Source organism: Ambystoma mexicanum, chromosome 1p, assembly GCF_040938575.1.
Source record: "Ambystoma mexicanum isolate Mex_15411 chromosome 1p, UKY_AmexF1_1, whole genome shotgun sequence".
Taxonomy (NCBI): Eukaryota; Metazoa; Chordata; class Amphibia; order Caudata; family Ambystomatidae; genus Ambystoma; species Ambystoma mexicanum.
In genome coordinates this window covers 1,455,768,070-1,455,783,103 of record NC_090921.1, presented here as the reverse complement: position 1 = coordinate 1,455,783,103, position 15,034 = coordinate 1,455,768,070, and the positions used below count along the sequence as shown (strand labels likewise).

Here is a 15,034-nt window from a genome sequence, read left to right as displayed (position 1 = left end):
ATCTCCCGGATAACTAGAACAATCAATCAAGATATAGCATTGTCCAAGTGTTTATATTGGTTTGCGAACATACAGACGTCCTTCTCAATTCTTCATGACACAGATCAATCGGCTAAATGCTCCAGACACAGAAAATGTAAGCTCTTGTATATCAGTTACATCATGCTATTCTGTGGCATTAGCCCCTTCACTGACCAATGCACTATATTAGACAGAATGGTAGTTTGACCTAGCGCTCTGGTGTCAGCCTCGTAATCCCTGCCCAAGGCGTAGTCTACTTAAATCGATACAGTAGTCAACACTAGATGGGTATTTCATAGGCTGCACACCAAATTTACAGGGTCGCCCCTTCCCTGCATCAACAATTCTATAGAACATTGAATGGCTTTCCTTTATGGCTGACCTTGGTATTGTCAGAGAGCGATGTAGATTTGGGGATAAAGTTGACTTGTTACACTCATATTTGCAAAATTATTTTTTTCAAACTCATATTTAATCCTGGTTTCGGATCAAACTGTGCAAGATTCAATCACAAAACTGCAATGTCTGCATTAATGAGTTTGACTATACGTTTGCAATCACCACTTGACAATCAAAACTGGAATAACACCAACATATACGACACCCGAGAAAGTTTTGCATGATACATTATGGTCACTTGTGAAAGATTCCTTTCAAAAAAACATTTCGCACTGATTACAACGAAAGGATTGTGAAATTAAAATGATATATCGAACTATATTTCATAAATCAAATTGTGATCGCTAAATTTAGTCAATATCATGAATGCAGATGGTGTGCCAACTCTCTGAGCTTGATTTAAATGTTAATCAAGGCTGCATCTACCATGTGCATGCCTGGGTATTAAGATATTCTGGCTTGACGTGAAGTCAAAGCTGATGTATATTTCTAAAAAAGCAACTAAGTCCTGATCCACTCCTATCTCTTCCCTTGGGTTTACCTCTTGCCCATCGGGAAAACGAAAGTAGATGTGTTAATCTGCCATTTATTTAGGCTTGTACGTTGATTGCATTACACCGGGTCAACCATTACCCACCTACCTTGGTTGCTGGCATATGAGAAACGATTTGCGTTAAAAAGTGTGAAGATAACTGAAATCACCTCACACCCAGCTTCCTGACCTAAAGACATCTGGGCTTGTTCAACGAAACACTTAAATAATTCTGATGGTGTTCAATTATAACATCTATGATGAACTAATTGCTGTATATTCCTGAATCTATAGTTCGTTTGCTTACGAATATACCCCGACCATCTTTGTTGCTACGCAGTTTTGTATGAATTGTGTGTTGTATGTGAATGCCAAACGTGTACTGTCAATTTTTTTTTTTTTTTTTTTTAAAGCCCCCCATTCGGGATGAGGAAAGAGTGGTTGGGGACTGGTCTATCCGGGAGGTGAAGCCAATGGAGCGTCACAGAATGGTTTGCACCAAAGATACCGAGTATATTAGCAGGCTGTTCTAATATGGTGTAGGGGAGTGTCGTCAACAGGAGGTGACTGGCCATCAGTTTGGGCATGCCTGCTTGTGGGTTTAGTGGGATGATTTGCATCTTAACTGAAATGTAGATTGAAGAGTTCATTCAAAAAACAAAAAATAAAATGCACAATACAATGGTCTCATCCAGTTATGCCCCCTTCCCCCAAAACCACCCGTCGTAGTTCGTACAGTTTATGTAGTACAGTTTATGTAACGTAAACGCCAATAAAGCAGGATTCGAACGGGTTGTTCTTTCAGTGTTGCAATGGGAACGAAGTGCTTGCTTTAATGGAGAGGTTCAAAAAAATGGGATGTTAAACAAGGTATTGGGATTTGGTCAGAGGGACAGATTAATAAGGGGTATATTATTGCATGTAATGGCTTTGTTACAATTTGCCCAGCCTCGGCTAAGGAAAACACATTATAAAAAAAAAAATCTCCGGTAATTTGAAAAACAGGTGTAGGGTGTACCTAGGCACTTTTATTGTGATAAGAAACCGTGAAAAATAAGGATGCCTTTGTTTACTGCATTTCAAATAAGCAGTGAGCCATCTGGTAGGACGGACAGACAACTGGCAAAGAACTTCAGATAAAGTAAGAGATGGGCAACCAAAACTATGTATGCATGTTGGCAGAAGAGTTGCTGAGGGTAGTGGGGGGGTTATAAAGAGCATAGTATTTAAAAGGACAAACAGCACAATTCAGCCCACGTGTTTATCCAAACAATCATATAGGGTGTCTCTTGCATCCATCACAGGGAACACCTGGCTGCAACAAACGTTTTTTTTTTTTAATGCAGGGTCTCCACTACCACCAATATGCTGTTTTTTGCCAACGGTTCTCACGTAATCATTTCTCAAAAATACGTAATTTCTAGATACGCACACTACCTTGAAACAGCCTAAGAATAACATCATTGCTACACGACTTGTATAGTGCATATGTTGTCCTAAGGTTAGTTCAGGTTTCTGATGAAAAATGTAGTCATGCAAGTAATCAATAACAATGCTACCGCCTTCCCTCTCCTGGTACCTCCTTTGCTCACTTCTGTACTGCCTGTCATCTACCTCATCAGTGTATTAAGGAACCTTTAGGGTGATATGAGCGCAATTGTGGAGCCAACCCAAGAGGGTTAATGGCTTAGCCCTTGAAAGGGGACAACGTGTATAGATAATGGAAGCTTATTATGGGTAGCGAATGAAGAACGGGTTTCAAGTGCGCTCTTTGAAAGCTATGTCGTGCATCAAACGGGGAGACAAAACTATTGCACTAAAGTACAGATAGGGAGGAATGGCATATTAGGAGGGACACACAGCATGTAGGTGTTTGTTATGTGCCCAACCATGGACTGCCCATGGCAATGCTGATCTCTATGGCCATTCCCACCCAGTTCTTAGCCCACCTGTCCAAAACACCTCATGGGAGCTCTTTGAACTCGCTTTAATCAAGCCTTATCAAACGTTTCACTCAAAGTGCCTGCCAGTGTTTTTTCAAAGCAGCCATTTGAAAGTTAATGACTTAATTTGAGTTGTAAACCTATTACTGGTGTAATAAAAAAATTCTTAGCATTTTTTCCTTCAGCCGCTAGATTTATAAGCACTCTGCTCGTTCTTCACTTTAGTCCTGTTAAAAACAGGCATTGGCAACGCCAACAGTGTTGGCTTGTGTACAAGTATTAGGCATTTTCCAGGCACTGCTATTTGATGACCAGGTACTCTCATCATTTTGCACCTTCTACCATCAATAAATAGCCAGTTAATACCACTATGGCTGTCCCTGGCAAGTGCCTTCCCCATGCCTACACAAGAGCCCAAACTGTTGGCATTGCCAATGCCCGCTTTTGATCACTGGCATACACGTAGATGTATCCAAAGGGAAATGGCCAACTATAACAAAGGAGAGATCATTGGGCCTTTCAGTTATTAGGGAAAGGTGTAAACTGAGTCTTAACGATTACACATAAATAATTGCCAGACACATTTTCGGCAAAAACTCGAGACTGAAAATAAATGTTCTGATGGGTGTTAGCTGTAAATCATTACGGATACTGAGGCAAGCATCTTATTTGTCGGAGCAACACGATAGTAACGTCTCATTTCATGAACCGAACCCCGTTCACTGACTAAGTCACATGAGAAAACAGGGTAGAGACTTAATGTAATAAAGCTGAAGACAGACATGTATGCTGGGGAATAACAACACAAAATTCATTATCGCCATGCCCGACAACTTCTCGACCTCGGATATAAAAAAATCACAAATTTAAAGTACGCCACGGGTGGATTCAAGACACGGACTACACCGTTTTTTTGGGCGGCTGGGTCTGAAGCGAACGAAAGGTTATTGGAGGCGTCAACAAATCCACAATTAGAGCAAGAAACAATCTGACGACTAAACAAAAAGCAAGGAACATGTTCGTCCAAACGGGGAGTGGGTAAACACAAGAAAGACGAGGCACCTTCGGTAAGGTTTCCCCATCTATACAGCCCCACCTCGCATCCTAGGCAACTCTAAATGTTTTTGATGCCACCATCATGCCGCCGTGCTGGCTGCTTGTGAGCATTGCACTCAACAGTTGCGACACTCTTGCATTCTGCAATGCCAGAAAAAGTCAGTGTTCAGGCAGGAGTAATAACAGAGCTAGTATCAGTACACCACAGACGCACTGAAAGCCATGCAAGACGGTAACGTTTGGTGGCTCCAAACTAAGGTCCCAAATTAAGACTGCCGTTCATACAAGCAGCACCCACAGCCTTCCAGTCATACCGTGAAGTCCGAACAATTCGTAAGCCAATACGATATGTTTCTGCACATACCACTACCAACCGCACTGCCACCAACCACCCTGCTCTGAAGATACTGCTGTACTCACTTCTCCCCTTGCCCCGCCCCCCAAAGCCCCCTTGCATTCAATGTAAATATTCTGGGGAATGTTGCGGTTTTGGAAGACTATTCAAAGTGAAAAAGAAAGGCTGCCTAATTGCAAGTAACAAGGACGGACAGCATAGAGCTTCCGATAGTAATATCCAGTGGGAGTTCTTGGCCGGAAGCGCTCAATCAGTAAAGTTATGCGGCCACGGTGAAGCTAATCGGATGATGCAAAACGTTGACAGGTGTCATTTTAAGAAGGACCGCTTACTGTTCTGAAAAATACGTGGGTGTGAGTAGAGCACAGAAATTAATTGAGGGATAACAAGTTTACCAAGTTGCACACAAGTGCATATCTATAGCGGAAGAACGTATTATAATGTGTGTTGGTTTAGTCATGTTCGGCAGGAAGCAATAAGGCGCGTGCATAGAAGCAAAAAAAAACAGTAGTAACGTTACATGACAATTTACGTGAACATATGTGTTCTAGCATGTGGATGGGTGTATCATAGACGGGTGGGGTATAAAGCGTTTCCGGGTCATCTTCTTGGGTCACTAATGGTAGCATATAATATGAAACGTGGGCGGAAAGCAAGCAAAAGCCAGGATGGTTGGAGGAAAATATGTCAAAACAGAGAAGCAACAGCGTTTCATGCAAAAGGCCAATCAACTTGAAGGCACTAAAACGGCACGTCCGCATTTTAAACAGATTTATAACATGCATTATATGTGCAGAGAAAAGAATCTCTAAAAAAATAATAGCCAACAAGTACTTAACCACACCCGCTTTGAGAGTTAGCGTGAGAGGTAAAATACTACCATGTTAGATAACAAGTCAACTTCCACGAAACCGACAATTTGATTTAAATGCTGAATTGCAATCGAAGGGAGGAAATTCAGTTCCTACTTGTACCTTGGAAGAAGATGGTAAGATTGGCACTAACAGCTACATGGCGCTACCTTTCACTGCCCGTGACAACTTTGTGCCATACAAGCTTAACCGTGTTTGGGACTTATATGTCTTTTATACTGTGCACATCAGAAACATAATTGGGCTTAAAGTGCGGAGCCTTATCCGTGTAGAAGCGAATTATGGTTACACCTATGGTCGCAACCAGATGGGTTGAAAAGGAAACTGTGCCAAGAACAGCAGGAAGGGGAAATATTAAAGTCAGGGAGACAAAAAGCGCAGACTAAACTCGCAACATGTAGGGAAATTAAAAAATGGACGGTAAGGGATAGTGATCGTTGGGATGAATGTATAGCTTTCAGTCTTAGATGAAGAGAACATGTAATCCAAGGAAGGGGCGAGATCCTACCTTACTGGCCAGCAGCACTTTCACAGAGGCCATTAATGGAGAAGTGGCGGTATATTAAGTAATGTTATGAATTTGTTTTGGCCTTGAGGAGTGGTCAAGAGTTCCTGGAAGTGGCGCGGGATACCAACGAGATAATCATGTTGTATCCCCTCTTGCAGATGGCTGGAGTGGGTTCCCGTAAAGCTTAGCCCACTGAGGCGTCTGAACAGGAGTTTGCTCTGTGCAGAATGAGTGTGGGGGTGTAGGGGCACAAATGAGTTTGAGAAAAAAGGATCTTCAACTATCCGGATTGGCCTGGCGTGGAAACGAGAGAACAGGCATTGCCCTTGTATGTAGTGAATAGATAAATAAGCCACTAGAATGAAGCGAAAGAGAAATAAGTAGAGGTAAGGGTGTGAAATAAATGTGCTGATAAGAAGTTGGATTTGAAACATGCTATACACCAGCTCCTGCTTACCGGGCAATGTCCGACACTGATGATGTGTCTTTAGGACCTGTACATCAAATATTTATTTTGTTCCTGTAATGTGTACAAAGGGAACCAATAACTGCAAAAAACGAAAAGGCTGGAAGTTACAGTACGACTTACCAAAATATTCTTTCTTCATGTGCAACTCCAACTCCTTCTCCAGTTCCAGAGTGAGGGCCTCCAATCTTTTCTCTGCCTGGCTTGGCCCAATATCCTTACATGGGGTCACTTGGTATGGAAGCTTGAACTTGTGGACTGTGGTAGATCCTTTGGCAGAGCTGTAGTTGCAGGTGGCCAATGAACCTGTGGTGGATTCGAGGCTGTATTCAACAGCAGTCCGCTGCTCTTGCCTTGGTGGGGAATGGGCTTTGGAATGGCGAGGATCTCCTTGTTCATACAAGCTGCTCTCCTCTTGTGAAAGAGTACCCAACATGGAGGACCTTGGTGAGGGCAGGGTAAGTTCAGTGTAAGCCCCCATTGACCCTCTGGAACTGCGAGAGCTGCGAGAACTGTGGCTAGAAATGCTGGACCTGGGGCTCGCCACAGAAGGGTTGCAGTTGCCCGCTGTGCTGGACCTGCTCTCCTGGCTGTACAGGCTTGACCTGGGGCTCACCAGCAACACTCCGGAGATATCCAAATCAGAACACCCCACCGACATGGAACGGGGTTCCGAATAACTGGAGCGAGGGCTAGTGGTACATGAGTACTGGCTGGCCGTGCTAGACCTTGGGCTTAAGTGTCGCTGGTCGTAGCCCATACTGATGCCACTGGTGCGATTGCTGCTGGGCTTGCTATCATAGCTGGTCAGGCTGGCCCTGGGGCTAGAGTGTTTACTGTTGTCACTGGTTGTGCTAGCATAGCTAGACCTTGGGCTCAGGACGGACCCCTCGAACTGCACTAGACTGGACCTGGGGCTGGGGACTGCGCCTTCGTACTGAACAAGGTTACACCTGGGGCTGGTGTATTGGTCCTGTCCTGCCAGTGGTAGCCCCACAGTGGCGAACCGATCACAGCCCTGGCCGCTGCTGGTGCTGGACCTGGGGCTGCTGTACTTACTGTGGTCCTGAGAGGAGACCATGCTACACCTAGGACTGGTGTGGGCCCTGCCCTCACTAGTCCTGGGCTGGGAGGTCGCCTTGGGGAGGACTAGTCCCTCGTAGGTGCTCCCCGCGCTGTACCTGTGGCACTCCGCAGAGTAGCGCCGGCTTTTCTCGGACGTGCCACTGTAGCAGGGCAAGGCCACCTGGGAGCGGGTGCTGTTGGTGCTCCCCTGTACATCCTGATGATGATAATAAAGCTGTCCCTCTGCCGAAGGGGTGCCGTTTACGGAGCGTAGGGTTTGCGATAACCTGCCCGTGGGAGGCTCGGCGCCCTCCCGGGTGTGAGAGTCTCCTTGGAGGGCGTGGGGCTGCGGCTGGTGGTGGTGGTGGTATTCCCGTGCATGCTGCCGGTACGGGGGCAAGACGGCGCTGCTCCCGTTCTGGCCCCTCGTCTCTGCACTCAAAAGCTGAGAGGACAGCGTACGCTGCTTCGCATCATCCACTCCGGTGCGTCGCCCGTGGTACAGCGTGGGATCACACAGGCTCAACCCCTCCAGCAGCACGCCAGCTCGGCGGACCACCTCTTGCTCCTCCATGGGCATGCGGCGAGGCGCAACGGGGGGAGCGTTGCAACAAGACGGGGTCCAGGCAGAGACGTAATCCTCAAAAACGGGTCCCCCAGCTTCTTCCCCAGTGGACTAGTTCTTCCTCCTGCGCTCTACCTTGTCCTCCAGCTGGAACACCCCCCGCACCGTAAGACGAGAGGTTACACAATCCGCTGGGCTACAATGCCTTCCTTCCTCACTGTGCCCCGGGCTTCCCAGATGGCGAGTTAGGTGCCTCACTAGTTCCCGGACACTGAATGGCGCGCTGGGCACCGCGCGGAGGAATTTTCCCGGGACAACGTCAGGCTTACATAATCACCCCACTCTCACGGCTGGGAGAAGACAGGACAGAACGGGTACGGGCACAGAAACGGGGACAGAAGGTTCATCTTTCGGGGGGCGGTCACGGCGCGGGGGGTATGCGGAGGAACTACTTTGACAGCGCTTGGAATGTGCGGAGGGGCACACGGGTGCTTCGATACGAGGAATGAGCTTAATGCTAGAACCAAACAATGATTGTAACCAAGTCAGGCTGAGCGCAAATCGCAGGGCCGGGAGAGGTGGGGCGTGTGAGGGGCGAGGGGGCGGGGCAGCTGCGGGGCGGGGCTACAGGAGTGGACGAACTCGAACCTGCGTGGATTATTTGGCTGCGCAGAACGTGAACGGAGTGACAAAGGGAAAGGGAGTCGGGCAGAGGAGACGGCCAGGCACTCCGGATAGCCTGTGGAGACAGATACATGACGATATTATAGAGGCAGGTGACAGAAAGGTCGGAGCAGGTGAGAGACGGGAGGGCCTGCATGGGCCCCGTTCGTTGTCTACACACATAAAACCCGTACGGGGGTGTAGGAGCGACGAAGAATGGGCAGGACGTGACCTATAGTCGCTGGCGGCTCTCAGCATTTTAAATAGGTGCAACACCAAGGCTTCGTGAAATTGGGTTTGTGTTCTTGCACTCCTTTGTGGAGGGGCTGGGGACATTGTATAAGGAACAACGCTTTGCCACAAATCCCCCACCACAAGCACATTTTGACACATATACATCGTCCGAGCTGCACCACATTTTACATAGTTGCAGCAATGGCGTCTCCAGGAATGAAATTTAGGGGGGCACAGGAGCCCACAGACAAAAGTAGGGGGCACCTATTATAGGACAATGTGTATGCTTTTCCCAAATTGACGTGGGTAAAGTAGTTCAAACTGGTCTGAGAAAGATAAAAATCATGCATTTATACGCAAGAAATTCTGTTGTATATATGTATATCTCTTCGAATTGTTCTTATATAACGTGCTTCATACCAACGAGTGGTTTCTAAGCGTGGGATCAGGATTCGAACCTGCATGCACGGGAATACCAGCAGCAGCAGCCGCCCCATGTCCTCCAAGGAGACTCCCGAGTGTGCAGAGCCTCCCACGGGCAGGTTATCGCAAATCTTACATACTGTCAATGGCATCCCTTTGGCAGAGGGACAGCCCTATTATTATGTACAGAAAAGCACCCTCAGGCAGATGCGTGATGCACAAAAGGCATTGCGAACCATGGATATTAATGGCACACGTGTGAAGGGCCACCTACAGCAGATGCGATCGGGACACAATATGGACACTGTATCATTTCAAAGTGCATAAAATGATAAGTGTCCTTTACCAGTCAATGACAACGGGCAACATCTGAACAAATTGCCATGAAGGCCTGAAACCAGGAGTGAATTTAACTGGTGCTGTGTGTGTACTGGGTGATATATTTAGTTTTGGAGCTATACCGATATATATTTTCTGGAAGGTCTGTGCAGATCGCAGTTGGGGCTGTAGGTTTTTCAGCAGGTTCTTTGTGTGGACATTTTATAGTGCAAATGTAGCAAGAGCACTGAGAATATCCAGAGCGGGCATGTGAACTAGAAGTGCACTGTGTGTTAGTATGCATGCTGTAACAGTGGTCCACCGGTGACAAGATATGATCCATTAAAGCAGTGTCTTCTGCAGAGATGGAGCTAGTTTCATGTCTTGAGGGCAGTGTGTCCCGTTCAGGCCAGAAGAAACAAAACGGGCTGAGCAAAAAGCCTGCAAATGCGCAAGTGACGGCTGAGTAAAGGAGGACAGCAGATTAGATCACTGAGCCGCCTGCTTCCCTCAGCGAATCTTGGGGCTCAGCTTGCAAAACATTACTACCTGCCAAGACGCCAATTTGAATTTCAACAATAAGCGGCTGAGCCGGCCCGATTTGTTAATTGTAACATTTTTTTTGTTTTAGTTTTTTTTTTTAAATTTCAAATTGTTTTTTTTACTGTGCCCTCACTTCCTCAGGCAGGGCTTGCCCTTTTACCTAGTTGCACCTCCGTGTGCATGCATGCAGTAGCAATGGCGAGCTCTGGACTCTGACTGCTGACCCTCGCCCCAGTGCCGCAGTCCTGTGTGCACTTTTATGGTGTGCTTTTCACTGCATTTGCCTTGCCTGTAGCCGGCCCCGGTGGTACGTTGCAGCCCTGTATATTGCAGCCCTGTGTGTGTGTGTGCCGTGTGGGCAGACACCAGGCAGCGCTGCAGAGAGAGTAGGCCACGTAGGGGGCATGGGAGTATCCAGCATTGCAATAATGGGGAGGGGTGAGCCGTGAACAAAGTCCTGCTACTTTCCCCCCCAAATGCAGGGTGCACAATTCCATACAGTCTCATTAGTGCCCCCAAACCGCCCACCCATGCGCCAATCTACTTTTTTGGTAACATTAGTGGCAGATGGCATTTCAACAGCAAACATAAAACTCTAGAATCATTGCAGAGGAAGAAAACTCAACCAGTAGAGGTCTGTTCAGGTGCTCTCGGTCAAAATAATGCAAACCTCCTAATTTGCATATGGATCGCACCAACAGAAATAACTTCACAGAAAAGGACATTGCAAGCAGTGTCATCACTCTTTGATACTTGGAGGCACCATGGAAGTGACTTTAGAATACGTTGCCATACGTAATCCAAGTGGCAAATAACTTTGTGGTGCAAAATACCTAAATTGCACTATTGTTATATATAGAGCAACTCTATAGTAAGACCTTTCTTAATAACAGCAGGATATTGGATTGCAAGATAGCCGCCCCAGCTTGAGGACGTTTTTATGCCTCTCTCCTCCTCTAGAAGCTATCGGTAGCAGTATAAACTATCTCAACTTTGGTGAAAAATCCCAGAATTAGCTCCTGAAACGCAGAACTGGAGCTAACGACCGAGTTGCTGCTGTTATGACGTGAGAAGAACTGTATTTGAAGCCGGATTGAGAGATTAATGAAAGGGAAATCTTGCGGAGCATAGCGCGGCCTGTTCACATAGGGTGTGGCAAGGAATATATTCGGCGTGGGACGCCGCGCTTGCCCCTGGTCTGCGAGAATGCTGGTGTGAGTGGTGTATCTACTGGTGGTATAAACTTCAAGCAGGACACACAGGAACCACCAGTGAGCCAGGGTTACAAAAGGTAAGTCTTCTTTATTTAGTTACAGCTTCAGTAGGAAGTTGAGAATAGGAGATCAATAGGTGTGCTGCCTTCACCCTTGGCTCTCTCCCTGCTCGTCCTTAACCGTCAAACCTGGAACCTTCTCACTCTCCACCTTCCATGCCTCACACAACATTCCAAGCTCCACTCACAGACCCACAGCTCTCATACCAGATATAACCCATACATATACTTGGATACAACACCATCCCGCTCCTTTCAAACCAAAAGACACTTTCCAAAGTGCAAAGAAAAAACCCTCAAGAAACTGACCACCTTTTGTCCTGGTCTGCCCCCCAGGACCTAGGGGCTGCCACCCCCAAACACAATCTGCTCTCACTGAGCAAAACCCCACTAACAAACCAAAACCCTCAAAACAAAACCTACCTCCTTCTGTAAGTGCCTGCCACACCCAAACCCAGAACCTGCCACATCCAGGCACAACCTCACCCATACTGCAGGACACTACCGTCAACTGCACAGCGGGCAACACCTACCTTCATACAAATTCAAAGCAACATCTGGAAAACAACTAAAAGGTCTGACAATCTCTAACCAAGTAAATAACTCTAAACACCAACATCACCACACCTCTCTCCACATAAAATAAGCAAGAAAAAGATAGGACAGCCACTCACAACACAGAGATCACAAATAAACACGACACTACCACAAAAGGCGTGGTGTGCTAAAAAGGTGCACAGACACAACTGGGTGAAAACGGAAAATTCCTGCACACAATGCTGAAGAATGAAATTTAACACTTGCTGAAGATTCCCGCAATACTCCAAAACACACACAAGATGAAAAATGTGGTGCATTGCAAAACATACATTTGCAAAAATAATAGTATAGATGCACATAAGAGATGAAAAGTAAAATGTGCAAATCTGAACTCTCCCAAAACATTTTTTTAGAATACTTTTTAAAACGGGTGTCAGTGTGGTACAACTCAGTTTAAAACTGCAAACTCCCAAAAACACCACTCTAACAAAAACTCTCAAAATCTGTGTGCCACCCCAAAACAATTATGATAGCAAAATCAACTGGCGAGCCACTAATCCTCTTGAGGCGTCGCCTGGCAACACAGAAAACCTCCAATTCAGCCTCTCTGGTGTGACCCACAGCAAGTCTTGCGGATGCCACAGACGGCAATCAAGTGTTCCGGTTTGACCTCCTGTATGCATGCTGCCCACTGCTGCAAGGTTTCAGCTCCACCAGACAACACTGAACTAAGCTCTTCATAACCTCCTGTGGCAAACCACAAGACGGGCCCAGACCACAGACTGACATGTATTCAGGAATTTTTATTAAAAGTAAAAGCAAACTCCTAAATTGTCCTATTTCTATGAGGAAAGTTACCTACGTAGAAACTAAAACTAATGGTGCTCGTCAAAGAAAACAGTCATAGGTCCAAAATCCTATAAAACTAATCTGGCACTACCGCTTTGTAAAACTGAACTAAAAAGGCTGGAGCAATGACCTCTATCTTCGGCTCCTTCCTGGCCCAATCACTTGGATGGTCTACTAATTTCAATAATATAAAAAAACAAGTTCACAGCTTTCCTGCAGATTGTTAGTCAAATAAATGATGTTCCTTATGTTTAACAGTCTTGGGGCTCTTGGACTTCCCAAAGTCCTACAGCGTTCTGACAGACTTGTTTTCTCTCAATTCACATAATTCACACAGGGTACTTACCCACTCAGGATTTCTCGGGCTCCTGCAACCTCGCCGGCTTTCCCAACCTTGATGTAAAATATTAGTATTTCTTTCACTCTGCTTCACATAGGACGCTTGCCTGTTTTGGTCTCTCAGCTTCCCGTAACCTGGTCGGCTTTCCCAGCCTAGATTCAAAGTGTTCGTACCTCACAGTGGTACTCTCTCTGTCGGACTGTTCGCCTTGCTGTTGCTGCTTGTCTCTGCAGCTAACATCCTTTTGGTGTAGAGCTTGGGGATCTGGGCTCTCCCCAGTGAGCTGGTCTCGGCATCAGTTACCAGGCTTCGAGCTCACCACAGCTTGTCCGTGCTCGCTCCACCAGAAGAAATGGGTGATTCTCTGTTTACGCCTCTTCTCCCAACCTGGGCTTCATGGTCAGAGAAAACGCCAGCCTTCTGGTGTCTGGCTCTGGGGCCGAGTGGCTCCATTGCCTTCAGGACATCTCCTCCAGAGGGCCCACCTCTGCATACTGATCACCTCCCATGTGGGATTTTCCTTCTCTCCATTCACAGTTCCTCTCCTGTTTAAGTACGTCATCACAAACTAAGCAACCAAGGTGTGTCCTGCCTCTGTGTCTTTAGCACTCGGATGATATCTAGCATTGCCTGAAGGTAACGGAAAGGAAAGGTTGTCACGGGTTGGTGGAGTCAAAATGGATCAAATGAGGTTGCACAAATCCCATGTACGCAGACAATGTATTCTGGTCTGGGAAGTCCTTATTGGACTGGGAGTCCTTGTCCCAGAGAGGGCAGCCACTGCCCCCTACGGAGGGTCTTCTGGAGTGGGCTCACCACCCGAGCCTCATAGGGTTTGGTTCCCCTGTGGGGAGAAGGACTGAATTGACCAGATTCCTCACATACCACTCGGGTTAAATGAAAGACTCCACCTTGAAAAGGAAGTGGGAACCACTCAAAGTTCAAATTGCCTAGGTCTTTTCCTTTTCGATGTTCTACCGAGAAACAAAAGGGTTGAATATCTAATCTCATGATTCAGGCATTGTAGTCTTTCCTTACTCCCCTTCAAGTCAGAGGGGAGTGATTGGTCACGAACTGGAGTTTTCTTGCTGTCAAGTAATATTGTTGATTTACGATTATCCACTTGATGGCCAGGGTTTCCAGTTCAACGGTGGTAGAAGACTGTTCTCTGGGAAATACCCTATGGCTTGTGGGGTGTGCTAGTCCATCGCGTTCTTGTGATAGCACGGCTCCCAATCTGACCTTGAATGTATCAGTCAGTAGAATGAACTCCAGATTAAAATCGGGCCTCTTTAATACCGGTTCCCGACACAAGATTTGCTTCAGGCTCTCGAAGGTTTCTTGGTCCTTTTTTCCCCAGACAAACATTTGGGAATGGGAGTTCTTCAGCTTGTCAGTTAGATTGCCGGCCAAGGTGGAATAGTTTGGCATAAACCGTCTATAATAGCCTGTCAATCCGAGGAAAGCTTGAAAGTTCCTTTGTTTTTGGCACATGTGTTTCTTGTACCGCTTTTACTTTCTCCACCTGAGGTTTCATTTAATCAGTCAGTTTCCCACGAAGTAACCCAGGTACTCAACATGGTCTTTCTCCTTTTTGTGATGGCTTAGAAGGTGAGGAACGATGGTCTTGAGGGTTGGCCAGAGCAATGCCAGAAGTTGAGATTCATTGTAAACCTTCTAGCCATCCCCTTATTTGTTTTGCATTTGACCGCTGTGATACAGGCATCGTATCAAGAGAGGAGACAAACAACAAGAGTAACAATTTCTTTAAAACTTCATTGAAAGTTTTGGGTTGGTTTAATGCCTATCTTGCCCTATAACGAAGGTGGGGTTTTCCCTACCTAAATAAACCTAGAAAAGTCTGTGGGGGGTCATTACGACCTTGGCAGTAAGGGGTTAACGGCGCCGGTAAAGGTGATATTAACCCTTTACCACCACATTACGAGGTCCTTTAGCTGGTCCCGCTAAGGGTGTCTGGTTTTACCAGGCACCCTTAGTGGGAGTTGCTAAAGGACCAGCATGCTAATAACGGGCCCGTTATTAGAATGGTCTCCATTCCCATTGAGCCC

The 15,034-nt window shown here is 46.5% G+C and overlaps 1 protein-coding gene across 1 annotated transcript in view; it reads right to left on the bottom strand.

The window, feature by feature from the left end:
* The window catches only part of LOC138455308 (Wilms tumor protein 1-interacting protein homolog), a 521,083-nt gene extending 512,779 nt beyond the window's left edge, over positions 1–8,304 (bottom strand). Inside the window, exon 1 of the mRNA XM_069607097.1 lies at positions 6,276–8,304. Within this exon, the coding sequence (XP_069463198.1) occupies positions 6,276–7,797 (1,522 nt within the window). The 5' untranslated portion in view covers positions 7,798–8,304. The remainder of the gene's footprint in view (positions 1–6,275) is intronic.
* Between the last annotated feature and the right edge of the window lie 6,730 nt (positions 8,305–15,034).